Source organism: Sardina pilchardus, chromosome 24 (genome assembly GCF_963854185.1).
Source record: "Sardina pilchardus chromosome 24, fSarPil1.1, whole genome shotgun sequence".
Taxonomy (NCBI): Eukaryota; Metazoa; Chordata; class Actinopteri; order Clupeiformes; family Clupeidae; genus Sardina; species Sardina pilchardus.
This window is the reverse complement of record NC_085017.1, coordinates 9,701,950-9,719,228: the sequence shown is the minus strand read 5'-3', so window position 1 is coordinate 9,719,228 and position 17,279 is coordinate 9,701,950. Positions and strand designations below refer to the sequence as shown.

The 17,279-nt window shown below is 42.1% G+C and overlaps 2 protein-coding genes across 8 annotated transcripts; one reads left to right on the top strand and one right to left on the bottom strand.

Moving 5' to 3' along the window:
- Window positions 1-1,053: 1,053 nt before the first annotated feature.
- usf2 (upstream transcription factor 2, c-fos interacting) lies at window positions 1,054-11,285 on the bottom strand. 7 transcript variants are annotated; one of them, XM_062529508.1, is made up of 11 exons: window positions 10,261-11,285; window positions 9,480-9,523; window positions 9,127-9,278; window positions 8,761-8,880; window positions 8,432-8,588; window positions 7,155-7,242; window positions 6,426-6,473; window positions 5,708-5,766; window positions 4,757-4,851; window positions 3,759-3,887; window positions 1,054-2,978 (listed from the first exon to the last, which is right to left on the bottom strand). In XM_062529508.1, exons 1-11 carry the CDS (start codon window positions 10,296-10,298, stop codon window positions 2,889-2,891), a joined length of 1,020 nt encoding a protein of 339 aa, XP_062385492.1. In that variant the 5' UTR covers window positions 10,299-11,285; the 3' UTR covers window positions 1,054-2,888. The 7 variants fall into 7 exon arrangements, with proteins under 7 accessions (XP_062385492.1, XP_062385495.1, XP_062385491.1 ...); XM_062529511.1 differs by having other exon boundaries at window positions 9,163-9,278; window positions 10,261-11,282; XM_062529507.1 differs by having other exon boundaries at window positions 4,739-4,851; window positions 10,261-11,276.
- A 2,262-nt stretch (window positions 11,286-13,547) lies between these two features.
- Window positions 13,548-17,279, top strand: lim2.4 (lens intrinsic membrane protein 2.4). Its single transcript, XM_062529506.1, has 5 exons — window positions 13,548-13,847; window positions 15,203-15,377; window positions 15,747-15,896; window positions 16,153-16,287; window positions 17,074-17,279. The coding sequence occupies exons 2-5, from the start codon at window positions 15,203-15,205 to the stop codon at window positions 17,133-17,135; spliced, it is 522 nt and encodes a 173-aa protein (XP_062385490.1). The 5' UTR covers window positions 13,548-13,847; the 3' UTR covers window positions 17,136-17,279.

Sequence of the window (17,279 nt, the reverse complement as noted above, 5' to 3'; positions counted from 1 at the left end):
AGGCATTGCAGATTTAACGACCATGCAGTCTAATCCCCTAATTCGCCCTTGAAGCACCAAGGGTGCCAGCAGCCGGTTGCACCAGTCGAACGTAAGGTCGATCGTAAGTTAAGGTGTAAGTTGCGTCTTAACCTTACGTTGAAACTAACTAGTTTCAAACTAGCGCTGCATTCTTTTTCTGTTGCACCATCGCTACTAAAGCTACAACGTAGTTAGTAGCTACTAAATCAAAATATTGTCGCATAGAATGACGTTTTTACCGTTGACAACCAATCAATATTAATTAGAACGGAGGCGTCACAGATCCTTGCGTTGGTAACGTAACGTTCGCTTGTATGATAAAGCCACGTTGAAGTTTGACTTCCTCCACAATTATTTTGTTATAGGCCTATGGAATAAAATAACACTGCATTTTTAAATAAGACTTTATTTTGTTGTATGTGCTTTGGGAATATTTCAGCAACCACTGTTCACCTAACGTAACCTAAGTTAGCCTACCGCAGTGGATAGCTAAGGTAACGGTAAATCTTTCTAATATGACTAGCTGCTAGAATGAAATCTCTGATAACAGCTCAATAAACAGCAAGGAAATGTGTGCTTTGAGTGGATAGCTTTGGTAGTTGTACCGCTAGGTCCATTAGGCCTACGATTTCCAGAATAACATGATTCAAACACTGCCGAAGAAAATTAAATGTGTGTAAGGGTCGCGTATGTAACTCTTCTCGGCTTATACTTTGTTAAATGTAACATTTCCACCGTTTAAATGAAAAAAACATGTTAACAAAATAGTTACGACGGGACTTACACCTAGGGGAAGGGTGGTGTAAGTTAGTGTGTCATTTAAGTCATAACTTAGTGCCTACGTTGAAACTATCTGCTTGGTGCAACCCGTTCTATTTTAGTAGGTCGTAAACCTCAACGTAGCGCCAGTTTACGTTCGAACTTAGCTAAGATGGAACTTACGTTCAGCTGGTGCAACCGGCTGCAGTTGTGTTGAAGATTTTCAGCTTTGCATTTGTTGGAGAAAAAAAATATATGCACCACATAGAATCGTTTGATATAAACATTGCAATTTTATTGTACAATTTGATAGAAATCATGCCAGTGGTTAGGATGATCGGAAAGTTACTACCTAAGAATGTCTGCAAACTCATAATTGTGGTTTCTGGATTTCAACAAACAGGGGGAAATAATAATGCAGGCAACGGTAACAAAGCAGACACCAAGCTTGCTACACTGTGTCTGACTGTATTCTCATTTGTGTTTGCATTAGGGGGGGACAAAAAGTCTCTTTCAAAAATTAGGCTACTTCTTCTAGCAGATTTCCAGGACTAGCCCTGCAGACGCTTTTCTTTGACCTAAAGGAACCACCATTCTTGGAGCTTGCAGGGAAGACATTAGGAGATCAAACTTATTTATTACATTGCTCCAGCTCCTTGGTGTTACCATGAAGTTGAGATCTTTGGGAAAAGAAAAAAAAAAAAAATGATGGCATGAAGAAATTGAGGTTGAACATCTGGAGCGTCAAATTTTCTGGTCTAGTTGATGCTCTTGATCCAGTGCTTTGAATAGCCTCAGGATTCAGATTTAGGGGCCACAGAGACAACAGCATCCTTTGGGGACTCAGATGCTGTGTGTGGTTCAGATTTTGATCTTCTGACAGTGTGAAACCAAGTGCTCGTCCATGATGTTGGTCATCCATACATTTTTCTCCCATTGTTCAAACATGATGACAAAGCTCTGTATTGTTGAAAAAGCACCTGCTTCACAGATCCATACTCCAGAGAGGGAGTTAGAAGTGGCACTAAAACCAGCTCCCCATGTGGGGAAGAAGAGAGGGAGGGAGGGGGGAGAGAGAGAAAGAGAGTGAGAAAAAGAAAGAGAGAGAGGGGGGGAGAGGGAGTGTTTGTCAGACAGACCGTGCAGCTGAAGGGGACGTGGACTCATGCACACCCCCTACAGGTCACAGTGAGCAGTGCAGCCTTCTTCTGCATGCAGAAGCGTATGGGATACCTGAGAGAAGTCTGGAGTCCTTCATCACCTGCCCGCCCCCCCACCAAGAGAGGAGCTCAGCGCGGCACAGCACAGCGCAACGCAAACGCTCCAAAAACATTTCAAACAGTTATGTACATTGTTATTCTTCCATCCTTCAGCTGCTCATGGCTAGAGAACATTTTCACGGGTGCTAAGATGCATGTTAGGTCGGTGTGACACAAGCAGACAAAAGACCTCATCTCTGGCCATTCTCGCATGCCAGGAGTCTTGAGTATTCATGATTTTTTTTGTTATCAACTAATAAATTAAATGACAACATAGCAAACAAAACATCACACAGACAGCAGTACAACTTAAAATAACGAGGAGCATTAGAGAGCAGATAAAATAATAAAGGGAAACCAAAGTTAGCCAACAACTTAGGGCGTCGAGGACCGAGAAGGGCATATATGATGAAGATCGGGAGTCTTCCTCCCAGAGGGATGCAGGTTTCTAGGTCTGAGTGTGTGTGTGTGTGTGTGTGTGTGTGTGTGTGTGTGTGTGTGTGTGTGTGTGTGTGTGTGTGCGTGGTGGTGGAAGAAAGGAATTTCTTAGTAGTGTTAACTTATATTCTTTTTGTCTTCAACTACTGTCTGTTAAGTCCTCAAACTGCCAGCCCCCAGTGTATTTGGGTATGCTTCTGTGTGTAAAAACTAAAAAAGACAATTTTTTGTTAATAAGTGCGGGTGAAATAAAAATGCGAGCGTATGTATGCTTGGGTGTGTGAGAGAGTGGGGACACATCACTGCAGAAACAGTCTCTTCATCTAACTATGCAGTGCTGTGTGTGTGTGTCGGTGTGTGTGTGTGTGTGTGTCTGTGTGTTTGTGTGTCTGTGGGTGTGTGGTGTGTTGGTCACTGTGTTGCTGTCTCCCCGCTGATTTCAATGCCGTGCTGTTGTAACTGGGCCCGGAGCAACGCGTTGTCATTCTTCAGGTCTTCAATCTACAACCAGAATCAAGCCACAGGGTTGCATGTTATGAGTGGTTTCACCATCAGGGAAACGCCAGTTCTTGACATTTTCCGTATGCATGTCTGTGTACCTCAAAATATGCAATTATGTTGGATAACTATATGTTGCTATTAATGACTAGACTTCAGGACTAGACTGCATCATGACAACTGAAAAATACCACCTTTAAGTCATTTCATCCTAACACTGATATTTCATTTTAAGACTACACCACTTCAACACATTTTATCAACACTATTTTACTTTGGGAAGAAAAGTGGTGCACACTACTGCAATATGTTACAATTGTGGTGTAAAAAAAAGTCGAGAATTATTATAATTTTAATGGAAATGCCTGGGTATTTGAATCATGCTCATACCAGAGGTTAAACAATATAGACCTCGTTAAACTTATTTAAAAGTAGAGGGTAGTAAGGGTTCAGATATGCATCAAACCAAGTCACAGCCTACCAACAAAAAATCCACATACAATTTGAACATCATACTATAGTTGTGCAACTTCAACTTTAACTATATTAAATTCAAGGTTAATGCATTACAACCCTGTTAACTTTGACACCCCCGTCTTTAATACATGTAAAAGAAGAGTTTGCTAAGAGTTCAAATGTATAGCTTCTTTCACCTTTTGTGAAGTCAACTATGTGTGAGACGGTGAGCGACAGTGAGAAAGTTTGTGCATGAGGTGATGACACTGAGTCTGTGGCCGAGACGAGTGCGTCCATAATGAGTGAGTGTGTGTCTGTGAGACATGCCTGCTGTCTGAGTAGGTCGTTGTCCAGCTGCACTCTCTCCACCTCTTTAAAGCTCTCCTGCAGCCGCTGGTTATTCTGCCTGAGCTCACGGATGTAGTCACACGCCTTAGACAGGATTCCCCCTTTACTCTGTCAGACAAAAAGGAACAAGGTTACACACACACCCGCAGATGCGATCACGGGACAAAGGGACAACAAGACAGACAGAGAAAGAGAGAGCCACAAAGACACATATGGTTGAATTCATTATCTGACAATTAACATGAAATTCATGACATGACAATTCACGACTCTGAGACACACACACACACACTTAACATTTATTCCCTAGGCCGACATGTTTATCTAAAGTGACTTACAACAATGGAATAACATATAGGCTATAACAATTTTAAGCATTTTAAGATTTAAACTACAGAGCCATACCTTGAACAATATAATACAAATTCAACCTATTAACATTTAAGCATTCTAACATTTAATCTTTAAACTACTGAGCTACAGCTACAGCACAACACAATGGTAGATCAAACTGCTGATTGTATGTGTATGTCACGTGTTCATGTGTTATCAAAATCTAGCAAACAAATAAATACGACATTTCTCTCATTATACTTTTGTTGTAGCCATTGATAGTGTCTGGTGTGATTCATGTGCTGTCTGTCCGCTACATTGTCTAACATTAGCATGCTAGCTTACGTTAGTTTAACGTTCTTTCTGTGTGCTTACGTTCCTATCGTAGTGTCAACGTTATCGTTAAAAGATCAATCACAACCATCGTTCTTAAATGATGTTCTTTAACTCCAAAGTCATATCTTATGAAACACCTCTCACGACTGTGAGACAACAGAGCAGACGGTCAGCACTGTGTGCTGTGTGTGTTCAACAATTCGGTTACATTTGGTTAAATGCAGAGAACCAATTTCCCTCACGGGATCAAAAAAGGATACTTATACAGATGCGTTCGGTTTGGAACCCACCCCATTGCTGATGCTCACCGCTCCAGTTTTGCTGCTGTCTATGTTGCAGTCTGGGATGATTTTAGAGAGAGTCACAATCCAGTTGTTGATCTTATCTCTTCTTCGTCTTTCAACTGGAACAGGAAGACAGAAGACACAGGAATAAAAATAAGATTAATGTAAATTTTACATTCTACCATTTTTTGCACCCAACAAATTGCAAGAGATATTAAAACCAGTTTGTGCCAGTAGACCTGTTTAATGGAAGATATGGCTATTGCACAGTGTACTTGCTTTGTCTGATATTGATACTCCTGAGTAAAAACAACCTAGGCTGTATTGTAGGTAGATAACAACAAGACCTATATCTGTAGGAAGAAAAATCCAAGACTTCCTGGTCCGGTATCGTCAGCGGGCACGTTTGATCTTGCAGCACCGTGCAGATCTGGTTGAAACTTTCAATACAAATACGGCTTACGTTTAAGCCAGATCTGTGCAGCACTGATTCGATGGAACGTGTGCGTGCGCTGAGTTGATGATACCAGAACAGGAATCCATGGGATTTTTTCCCCTAAAGATACAGGTTCTAGTTATAACGTCTCTGTACACACCGTTAGTCTGTAGAAACCCTCACCACACTACCACAAAAGTGTGATTATATTTTTGAGCATTGTTAGTGGTATAAAATAGCGACGTGGCACCTTGTTCTGTTGCCCTTGCGCTGTAAGCCCATTCAGTGATAATGTCTTGCTCAAAAGCGCCACCAATTTTAAATTTAATTTTGCTTAGTTGTTAACTACCGTAAATAGACCCTTGGTTGTTTTTGTTTGGAAGTAAGGAGTTGGCGAAGTCTGTACACAGCCTCTTTTTTTGTTTACCCTCGCTGACTTAAGAACAATAGAGGGTTTGTTGCTGTGCACTGAAACTCCTGAACAATTTATTGAATCAAAACATTCTGCAAAGAATCATGGGAAATGTAGTCCTGCTCACCCTCATTGTGTTGCGCTCTCCTCCTTTCATCTCGAGGTGCTCGTGCTCCCTCCATCTTCCTAAAAAGCAAGAAGGCAACACAAAAGAAGGGTTTTTCCCCTCTCAAATATAACCTTAACACACACACATACACAGTCGAAAACAGTCGAGACATATCCATTGGTCGGAGCCACTTCACACTGTCTGAAGTTCAATCTAATGGCCATTTTAAAACTTAGGCCGTAGAAGTGACAAGCAAAGTTCTAACGTTGTATATATACCCCCCCCCCCCCCCCCCCCCCCAAACACACACAAACACGAGCCTTTCTACTCAACCCAGGATAAATGTCTTGCAGGGTTCTTAACTGGGGCAAACCTCGCAGACACAGAGACACAGACCTAGTGAATTCACCTTTGCAGTGGCACAGACACAAATCTACACATCTCTGACCTCCAACAGGCACAAACACACAGACCTCAGTGTCTCTGCAAAAACCTTTTTGCACACCAATCCACCAGCACGGTGGCCACGCCACACCTCCACAACAAACACAGCCACACTTCCACAACCCCAAGTTCACACTGCCTATTGCAGTTAGGGGGAGGCGGGAGAGCTGGTCTGGATTTGGGTGGGTGTGTGTGTGTGTGGGTGGGTGAGTGGAGGGGGTAATTGAGCACAGATGGGTGGAGGGGGGGTGGGGGTGGTGGGGCGTGGGGGTGTGCAGAAGAGGGTCCTCACCAGCTGGCATTGCCACCGTGTTGCAGCATCTTGTTTTCCCCGTAGTCTCTGTTGAGGGCATGGGAAGGGGCACAGTGGTTTGGCAGGACTTTGTTTTAGGCACTCAAATCACACAGAACATTGTTTTTTTCTTTTCTTTTTCAACGGGACGGGCAGACCAACACCCCAGACAGCCAAACGTCAACAACAGGGTCGCTTCCTTCTGAACAGGAGTGGCGGTGGCTGAATGGGCCAAACCATGCAGGGAACCAAGCAGGGGTGTTTGTACTGACTGGATGTACTTCATATTGTCCACTGATAAATGATATGGTCCTGTCTAAGCTAATCTTAGTTAGCAAGCTAGCAAGCTAGTTAGCGCTTCACGCATACAGCGTCAGCCATAAAGTGATTTACAGGAAATATTAGAATAGAAAAGGCCAGATGGTGAAACAAAAACCTGATATGTAAGAACTTCACAAATCCATTAGTAAGTCTATGTACTGTAAATGTATGTGTGTGTCTGTTTATTTCATTTTCATTATCCTGTCTGTGACTCTAAACAGATAAAAGTAGTTTTTGATGGTTTGCTGTATGAGCGATGGTTACACGCTGAGTGGGCGCACCAACTGTCATGTGTGTTCTTGTGCGTCCGTGTATGCGTGTGTGTGTGTGTGTGTGTGTGTGTGTGTGTGTGTGTGTGTGTGTGTAAGCAGGGAAGGGATTTGTACATTATTACGTGACTGTACTCACGTCGTGTAGGTGTGTGTACGTGGTGCGATGGTCCGCGGCGTGCCAGTTTGCAACACATCTTGGGGACTCATCATCACGTAGAACTGACCTGTACGCAGGGATAGCAATAGCAATAAATTAAAAACAGGAAGAGACCACACAGTGCTGCTTGGATGTAAGAAGACTCATCTACCTGCAATTTCCAGACTATTAGCTGCAGCTTATACATTGATTTTGCTACATTTCTCCAGCTATAAGGTTAATACAGGGGGGCAGTTAATATGGTGTTAATATGGTTTTGTTTCTTTTAACTTGCATAAAACACTGTCCTGCGGCTCATACACAATGCGCCGTATATGCGGGAAATTACTGTAGTGCTCATCAGCTTAGAGATCCAAAGCGAGATTTCAATGTTGTATTTAGTCTGAGGCACTCAAAAGGATATATTCTTTAAAAAGCCTTTATTAAACTTGGCTGACAATTAAGAAAACATGCCAACATGTTTCGGCCAAAATGGCCTTCTCAGGAAGAGAAATCAAGAATGAAATCATTTTTATATCCACTTTATGGACACTGTCAGACTACGTCAAACTGAGGTTTACCGACATAAATTCAGAACATTGTATGCATTGTATATCTATGAGTTTCATAAAATGACCAAGATCTTTCATAATTAATACAGTTGTATAGTTTGATTATTATTCATTCATAGATTTTTCAATTACATAAATATGAAATATCAATATTTCTATCTAAATAAAAAATCAGAGAAAGTGTGAAAAATGAGGAAGTGTGAAATAACTTGAGCAGACATTTTCCTGTTTGAGTTACATACAGCAACCGACAAATTCGTAAATGTGTGGCGCAGCTGGAATTGGTGTGTGTGACGTTCCTTAACTAATATTTTTGCAAGTCTTCCGGTGGACTTATAATGCAAGTTCAGACTATCTTAGCATATCTCGAAAATACTTAATTTAGTTGATAATCTAAATACAAGACCACTGCATGGGATCAGTTCAATTTTGAATGAGATGGCGTAGTCATATGACCCAAGTCCCTAGGACAAGATGCGGCTGACAACTTAATGAGCACAAAGAATGGGACGGTTCCACCACATTAAAAAAGTAGATGTAGAGAGAGAGAGAGAGAGAGAGGGGGGGGGGGGGGGGGTCTTACCTTTACATGTACCAATTGCTTTGGCAAAACAATTTCTCATTTGTCATGCCAATAAGGCAACATTTGAATTTGAATTTCAATTGAGAAAGAATGAGAGAGAGCGAAAAGAAGAGAGCGCTCACCTCCTGCCTGCGAAGGGTCTGCGGTGGCCTGCACAGACACGGCTGTGGCGGTTCCATCACTCACAGTGGCTGCTGGGAAGTAGGCGAAGCGCGTCTCTCCACCCACGGCCTCCCCACCAGGACTGCCGCCATTACTAAAGGGGTTCTGGATAACAGCCTGGACACGGGACAAAGGGACACCAAGACAGACAGAGAAAGAGAGAGCCACAAAGACGCATATGGTTGAATTCATTATCTGACAATTAACATGAAATTCATGACATGACAATTCACGACTCTGACACACACACCAACCCCCATCACACACACACACACACACCCACACACACCTGAGCTACTGCCTGTTGAGCACCAGCAAAGGCAGCCGTAGACACCACACTAACTGCCGTTCCCGCATCCCCAACGGCTTCCAGCTGGTCTTCAGTCACCTGGACCACCCGGTACGTCACCTATCAGAGAGAGAGAGAGAGAGAGAGATGGAAGAGTGAATACAGAGAGTAAAAGACTGTAGTTTAACAAGATAAAACATATTCTTTAATTCTTGTGCCCCAGGTCAGAGGACAGATTTTACTGATAAAGATTAGCGCTGGATTTCCGTACATGTATTAATCCCTAGTCGTGGACTAAAAGAGAAATCCAATGGAGATCTCCATTGAGAAAGTTTTAATCTTGGACTCGTCTTAATCCACACATACGGGAAACTGGTCCTCAGGGTCAGCGATAAACCCCACCTGGCCACCGTTGCTTTCTGTGCGGAACTGGTACTGGACATTGTGGTCGGCAAATGCTGCCTGTTGGACACTTGCTATGGTAACAGCAGCCTGCTCCTCTGCCCCAACAGCTTCACCTGAGGAAACAGACCCAGGTGTCAAAATTAACAGGAATGTCAGTGAAAATCATAATTTAAACGAATGATAAACAACTGAACGCCTACACAGATCTCTTGACTAATTTCACACTATGGTAGGCGTGATATTCTCACTAACCATAAAGCCTAGACTATACATTCACACATAAGCAATATCCTTCTCCAAACATATGAACTTACCCTCCTGCAGCTGAACCACCTCCTCGGTTTCCTGTTTGTCGTGACTGCAGAGGCAGAGAAACAGATGTGGTGACTTTACAACTAAATGGTGAAATATGCCCAACTTGGCATCCCGCCATGAACACAGTCCAACTGAACTACTGTGAAAACTCGGGCATGAACAGCTACACAATGCAGCCAAGCAGACAATTATAACCTTATAGGAGGTTACTAGGTTATCATTTCCTAATTAATTTTGAGAACAATCCGTATTAAAGGCAATTTGAATATAATTTACTTAGTCATGTCTGGTGCGGGTATATGAGCATAAATTCAACACAACAAACCGGGGCACTGGTGGGCTAACGCTAGCTATCCCACTCACTAACGTTCAACTGATAATTTAGTACATAATCTGGGGGATTGCGTGCATGTTTTAAAATTCATTATCTTAACTTTTAACTTAACAATATACAACTGCCCGGTAGTGTGGTTCTAATAATTCAGCAACCTCGACTGCAGAGACGAAACGACCTTTATTGGATATAGCATGCAGTCTTTGAGCTAACATTAAATGACAAAGTTGGCCATTAAGCTTGCTAAACAGCAACGACTTAAGTGTCGAGGACAGGCTATTCAAACGACCCGCGCATACACAGGAAGGTCCTTATTTGCCTTACTGTACTGGGTTAAACATAATATCAAACTATACATGTTTAAGCTGCAAACAGTGCCCAAAGATGGAGGTGACTGGGCCTCGGAAGCCATTAATGCGAGCGACGGGCAAGGGACGTGCTCTCACCTCGTAGGGGTGTCCAGGCTCTGTTCGAGCATATCCATGAAGGTAACGATATAAAAAGTGATATTCAGCGACACTGAAATACGGAGATGGAAGTCCTGATCACGGGGACAAACACACGGGTCATGTGAGAAAGACAGTCCAGGACACGTGAGGTACAGGCTGGGCAAGAACCTAAAATGGAGACCGCAGAGACGGAGGTTGTTTGCGCGCTCCTGCAGATATCGTCGTTTTCGTTCTCTTGTGACCCAGTTTCCGAAGCCAGCGAACGTAACGTTAGATCCTGCGAGCTGAATTGCTGAAAATATCAGATGGATTGCTATTCTGGTTTCGATTAAACGTATATATTTTCACTATGTTAGAATTTCTATTTCCTCTTGCTACTTCATTCCTTTCTTCTCTAGAGGATCGGTATCCTTCGGCTCTTTCACTGCAAAGCTGTTGACGTATCCATCCGCAAGACTGCAGCCCTATTCGGTTGCGGGTAATAAAATATGGAGTGGAATAGGTAGGCAATTAACTAGATATCCGCCGATTACAAAACTTTTTGTTGCCCATTGTCGATGGATGCCCTTGGATAATGGGACACACGTAATCATATTAGCCTAAATCTACCACGTTACACCTTTATTGCCAGAGCATTGATGAAGCGCTCCATAGACCGCACAATGTTATTTTATTTAGGGTAGGCCTATGTGTGATCTACGGAGGAAAAATGTACAAACGCCCATGATAGCGTTGCCATTTTACAAGTTTTCATCTTGTTTTGCCGTCAGAACATGCTGATAGTACCCTACATGTAATGTGCACAGTTTACTTTATCGACATTAGCCTACCTAATGGTGGAATAATGGAGTGTCTTCTGCTAGGCTGTAGGCTAGAATAAGTAGTTCCTATAGCCTGCAGTGACATTGCTGTTCTCGACCTCATTACGGGTAAGAAACGCGTAAAATTAGCAACATATTCAATGTGTCGATTCCTCAATCTTTCCTCGACATGTGATACAGTCACCCTCATTAACAAATCTCACGCTGCACACGAGAGATAGGACTCAGGTGACCGAAGTGATCCAATCCGGGTTTTCCGTCAAACCACATGACACGGATATGGATTTCATACGAAGAGGAGAGTTGTAGCACAGAGGAAATTACAATGTATCTTCACACTCTTTACTGCGTGCTTAGTGGGCCAGTATGAAACGTGAACTTTGTCATGTTAAAGCAATTCAGTTGAGCGGTTTTGGTCACGCTAATATCTATAGGTTAGCCTACGTATCCAACAGGATAAAACTCCTAAGCTTCATTGGGTCCCTGCGTGTCTTACAAGAGCACATGATGTAGCCAAGAAAGATAACAGATAGGAGCAGTGTAATCACTCAAAATGTAGGCTAGCCTACTGGTTATCACCACAACAGACAAATGGCTGCCAGCTCATGGTCAATTATTAGCCATGACTGTGGGGGGAATTAACTGTCTGTAGATTACAACACTCCCCTTCCCCAAACTCCCCTGACTCTTTGCATAGCCTATGCGTCATCACATATTCAGATTAAGGGTAATCTGAGGGCTACAATTTATACCCATAATCTAATCAATTTCTAATCAATACCAATCACAGGCTTATTTTGGTGTGTGTGTGTGTGTGTGTGTGTTTAGATAATGCAATACAATGTAAGTGTTCTTTCAAACCTGAAAATAAAACAGTTTAGCCTACTCGTGTAAAGTTGTGAGTTATTTTATTTTATCCCATAAATTGTCAGTTGATCAATTCACTTTGGTCAGAATACCATGCTCCCAGTTTCTTTTCATGCAGACATTGCAGACCTACACTACCGTTCAAGTTTGGAGTCTCTATTTTCATCATTAATGTTGTACGCTAAATGATTAAAGAAATGGCTGATCTTTAATGCAATATCTATATACTCATTATCAGATTCAGCAACTATTCTTCCTGTTCCAAAGGCACATTTAATTCTGTTTACTAATCTAAAGGCTAACTGAGAAAACACTGGTGAACCCTTTTGCAATTATGCAAAGCACATAATGTAATCTGAAAACTGCTGCCCTAATTAAAAAAAGAGAGAAAGAGTAAAGAAACCCAATGCAACTGATCTCAGTTTTGTCTGAGGTGGAATGGAAATTGGTGTGACCCCCCCCCTAAACTTGTGAACTGCAGTGTAATTGATACAACTCTGAGTTTTCACGTATTCACCTTGTTTCCAATTTTTTTCTTACAAATTGCGGTTTGTATGTTCATAGTTGTTGTTGTGGTTGTTCTGTTAAATTATATTTAATCTAGTAGTAACATTGTTATTATTTTTAGGCCTTTAGATTTGAGTATAAACTATTAATTTTGATGTTTAATTTTAGTTGTCAGGAAGCTCAGCACACTAGGGCCTATGGAGGTACTGCATGGGCCATGAGTGCTATCTGCAGACATCATGGGTGAGAAACACACACACACACACACGTACACACACACACACACACACACACACACACATAGGTATAGTTTAAAAATATATGTCAGCTTAGACTTTCATAAAGGTTAAATCAAATAAAAAGACCTCAGCCCTCTGTTAAGATCTGTTGCATATTAGACATACAGTATAAGCCATGGCATATCAGTCACAGCAGTCCCCCCACCCCCCAATGGCTTGCCTATGTCAGAATGTATGCTGATTACATTGGCATTATGTATTTCAAGTGCTTTTTATCACATGAATCAGTTTGCTGTTGACCTGACGAAGACCTGAGTGGTCGAAAAGTTGGCATTAAACTGGGAGCATATAAGACAGTGTGCGGATAGTTTTTTTCTTTTGATGCAGTTTGCTTGCTGGTAACTCTGCGTATGTCCTTACACAGAGTGTGATGTAATTTGTGTGTGTGTGTCTCTGTGTGTGTAATATAAATGTATAGAGAGACAGAGTTTGTGTGTGTGTACATATAAGTGTATGTGTGTGTGAATGTGTGTGTGCGTGCGTGCGTGCGTGCGTGCGTGCGTGTGTGCATGTGTGTGTGTATTTGCGGTGCTGGGGCACCACAGAGGCCCCTCTAAAAGAAACTGTGTGTTTCAGCATGTTGCTTTGTACCGCAGCAGTATACTGCAAGCCTCTGCACATCCATGCTGTGCAACACTCTAGCCACTCACTCACACACACACACACACACACACACACACACACACACACACACACACACACACACACACACACACACAAAGTCACAGAGAGACCCCACCCCACCTCCATCACCCTGGACTGAAAGCCTGTGGGATCACGTGCACAGGAACCCCTCCATCACCACCTTCACCAATACACCCGCTTTGGTCAGTTAGGTAAAGTTGTTAGGTAAAGAGGGGGTGGCGGCGAGTGAAAGTAGATGAGTTTTTAAAGGATTTTGCCTCCATCAACAGAAAAAACAGAGGGGATAACTTTTTGGAATTCTGGCCCGAGAGTTTCTCTTTGACTTTCTCTCCTCTGGCTCGCATCGTTTCTCTCTCCCTCTCTCTCTCTCTTTCTATTCCCTCGCTCCCTTTCTTCCCCCGAAAGGTGACCTGTCAAGAGGGTTGGTTTTCCTAGAGTTTGCAAGGTAAGACATGTAAGGGATGTTTTTGCAGTGTGTTTGTGTGTTAATTAATGCGTTTTTGAGAGTCCACTGCCCTATAGGAATGCTATGGGCATCTGATCTCCGTGGCATTTCTGCTATTATGAATGTCATTGGTGACCTACTGTAGATGGATCCAGTCGAATATGTTCAGGGGCTCTTCCATTTCCATGAGCCTGCTTCCCATCATCTGTTTTTATATCTGATTAATGTTTGGGCCTACAGTGGGAAAAAAAGAAGTGTAATTCCACAGCACTTCTGATTATCAATCTGGTGCACAAATTATCACAGGAAATCAGCCCTCTGTCCTGATTATCAATCCCTCCTGATTTTCAATCCTTTCCTGATTATCAATCTGGTGCTTCACAGGAAAGGACTGATCATGTAAAGGAAGGGAGGAGTTCCCGGATGTGCATATTCCTTATTTATTTATTTATTATCTCTGGTCGGTGCAGCAAAAAAAAAAAAGCTATGGTTTACATATTCATCAGAGTCTATCCAGTCCCATCATGGACTCTGATGAATATGTCTTTTTTTGTTGAGAAAACTAACATGTTTGGGGAATCTAGTCCAATCCAATTTAAAGTCCAATCACAAAAAGATCTGCACAGCGGTGGACGGAGGATGACGATTTGCATGATCATTATTTTAGCATACTGCTGTGCAGTCTGGATGGCTGAAGGCCCCAAGGAAATGAGCAACATTAGTCATAGCTCATATGCGATGCTCTCTTTTGTGGATTGGAATGAAACAGATGTGTTTTGTTTGTTTGTTTGTTTGTTTGTTTTTGTTTGTTTCTGTCCATCACAGTTTCTCAGAGACTCAAACATACCTAATGCTCACATCCGTATTTCTTGCCATGATTATTTTCATTGTAGATTTGTTGGCATAGTTGAGCTTCAGTTCACTTATACTCAGTATACTGAATGGGACTGAGTGTGCCCGTGTGTACTACTGAGGGAGAAATGGAAAGAAAGAAGGTGCCACTAGTTTTGGAACATGTCCTCTAATATGTGTCGGTACATGTCTTCTAACAGAGTGTCTTTTAGCGGCCCCTGGTCCTCCAGACTGATTAGGCCATGTCTGTGCAGTGATAACTATAAACGCTTTTAACTACATAACCAAGCATATTCCTAATCCATTGCCATTTTCAGCATTGAGCTAATGGTAACTTGGGGTCCAACTAAAATGTTTTTTTTTTTTTAAGTTTTAAATTGATTAAAGTGATTTTAGGGCATTAAGTCCGATTAATTCTCATTTCAAAGTTTCAGTGTTGGTACAGATTGAAATAGTTTGACGCTTAGCCTTGATAACATCTGTATGGTGCCCTGTGTCCAAAGATGTACAGTTTTATGGGCGGTGGCCTCTTTTGTGGCATTGTGGGGAACATCATGTTGGTGGTCTCCACGGCAACGGACTACTGGATGCAGTACCACCTGTCAGGAAGCTCGGCCCACCAGGGCCTATGGAGGTACTGCATGGGCCACAAATGCTATCTGCAGACAGTCAGCATAGGTGAGACACACACACACACACACACACACACACACACAGGCATAGGCTTGAAAATATATGCCATTCAGAGTAAAAAAAACTCCTAATGTAATCTATTATACCTCACTTCCTTTCAATGGTACATTTCTCTGCACCCACACTTGGTCCGACTCTTTACTTGGTTCATGTGTGTTGTTCTTGGATGAGACATACTATATATGATCATTTTACCTGGATGGTAAACAAATATAACAACAAATAAATAAATAAAAGTAGATGAAAAAACAAGGTGAATATATAAATCTTTAGATGCTTTTTGAAGATACATAAGATATATAAGGAGGAATCACAGATGGTAACCGCTGGCAACCAATATGTTCCTCTGCCTAGCCTACTGGAATGCCACACGGGCCTTCATGATCCTGTCTGGGATGGCATGCTTTGCTGGAATTCTCGCTGGCATCTTTTCCTTCGCCCATTTCTCCACTTTTGAGAGGTTCAACCGCTCCTTTGCTGCAGGGGTCATGTTCTTTGTATCAAGTAAGTCCATCCTCTCCCTCCGTCTCTCTCTTTCTCTCTCTCTCTCTCTCTCTCTCTCTCTCTCGCGCTCTTCCTCTGAGTCACACATACACACACACACACACACACACACACACACACACACACACACACACACACACACACAGACTAAATAGGTCAGGCAAGTAGGCCAGCAGTGGTCATTGGTGATTTTTTTCCCTTTTTGGTACACTGCTGTTTAATGAAGGACATAATGATGGTTCTCTGTGATTGGCAGCCTTTTTTGTGTTCCTGGCCATGGCTATCTACACGGGCATCACAGTGAATTTCCTGGGCAAGCGCTTCGGAGACTGGCGCTTCTCCTGGTCATACATAATGGGCTGGGTAGCCATGCTCATGACTTTCTTTGCAGGTAAGATAACAGTTATGTTGACCCTTATTCCAATCAGATTCCAATCTAACCCTAGGATCCTATAGGGTTGGGATTCTGGATTGCTGATTCCAAATCCTATAGGATTGTTGCTATTGGAATCCTATAGGATTTTGGTTCCAAAATCTAATTGGAATTCCATAGGATTTTTTGATAAGAGAACAGTTCAAAAGTTCACAATGTAATTAATCACAAAAAGGAAGCAACTAATGGAATTGCAATCAAGATCATAGTGGCTATCTCAGTAATGTGATCTATGTCACCGTACAACCAAAACCACAACAAAAACACTCATTGTCATGATACTGCATTATTAGAGCAAGTTTACTTACCACTTCACCCATCCCCTTTCTAGAACTGTCCCTTGATTCTGAGAGTAATAGGTATTTATATGCTAATGTCTGACTATACCTTGATTATTTCCCCTGTTTTGTTTTGTTTTGTAAGTCCATTTGGATAAAGGTTGTCAGATAAATTACTAAATGTAAATATGAAGACCATGTCCACATAATGACCAAGTAGACGTCAAAATATAGTAGCATAGGTGCTTCTTTCGGTATAGACTATTTTAAAATTTGCGTCGAACCAAAACACGTTAACCACACACCAAACACCTACAAACACATTTAGCTCAAACTGTGGTGTGATTTATTTATATATTCTCTCTCTCACTGTGTGTGTGTGTGTGTGTGTGTGTGTGTGTGTGTGTGTGTGTGTGTGTGTGTGTGTGTGTCTGTGTGTCTGTGTGTGTGTGTGTCTGTGATGCAGGAATCTTCTACATGTGTGCATACAGAATGCACGAGTGTCGCAGAGTGGCAAGTCCTCGCTGATGAGAGAAGGATACGAAAGTGGAACAGTTTTAAGGAACAGACCGAGATACACACAGACACATGAAACTTATACTTTATTTTTCACAGCAGATGAATGGACAGTTTTTTTTTACCTAACACAGTTCTTCATTTAACTACAGTATG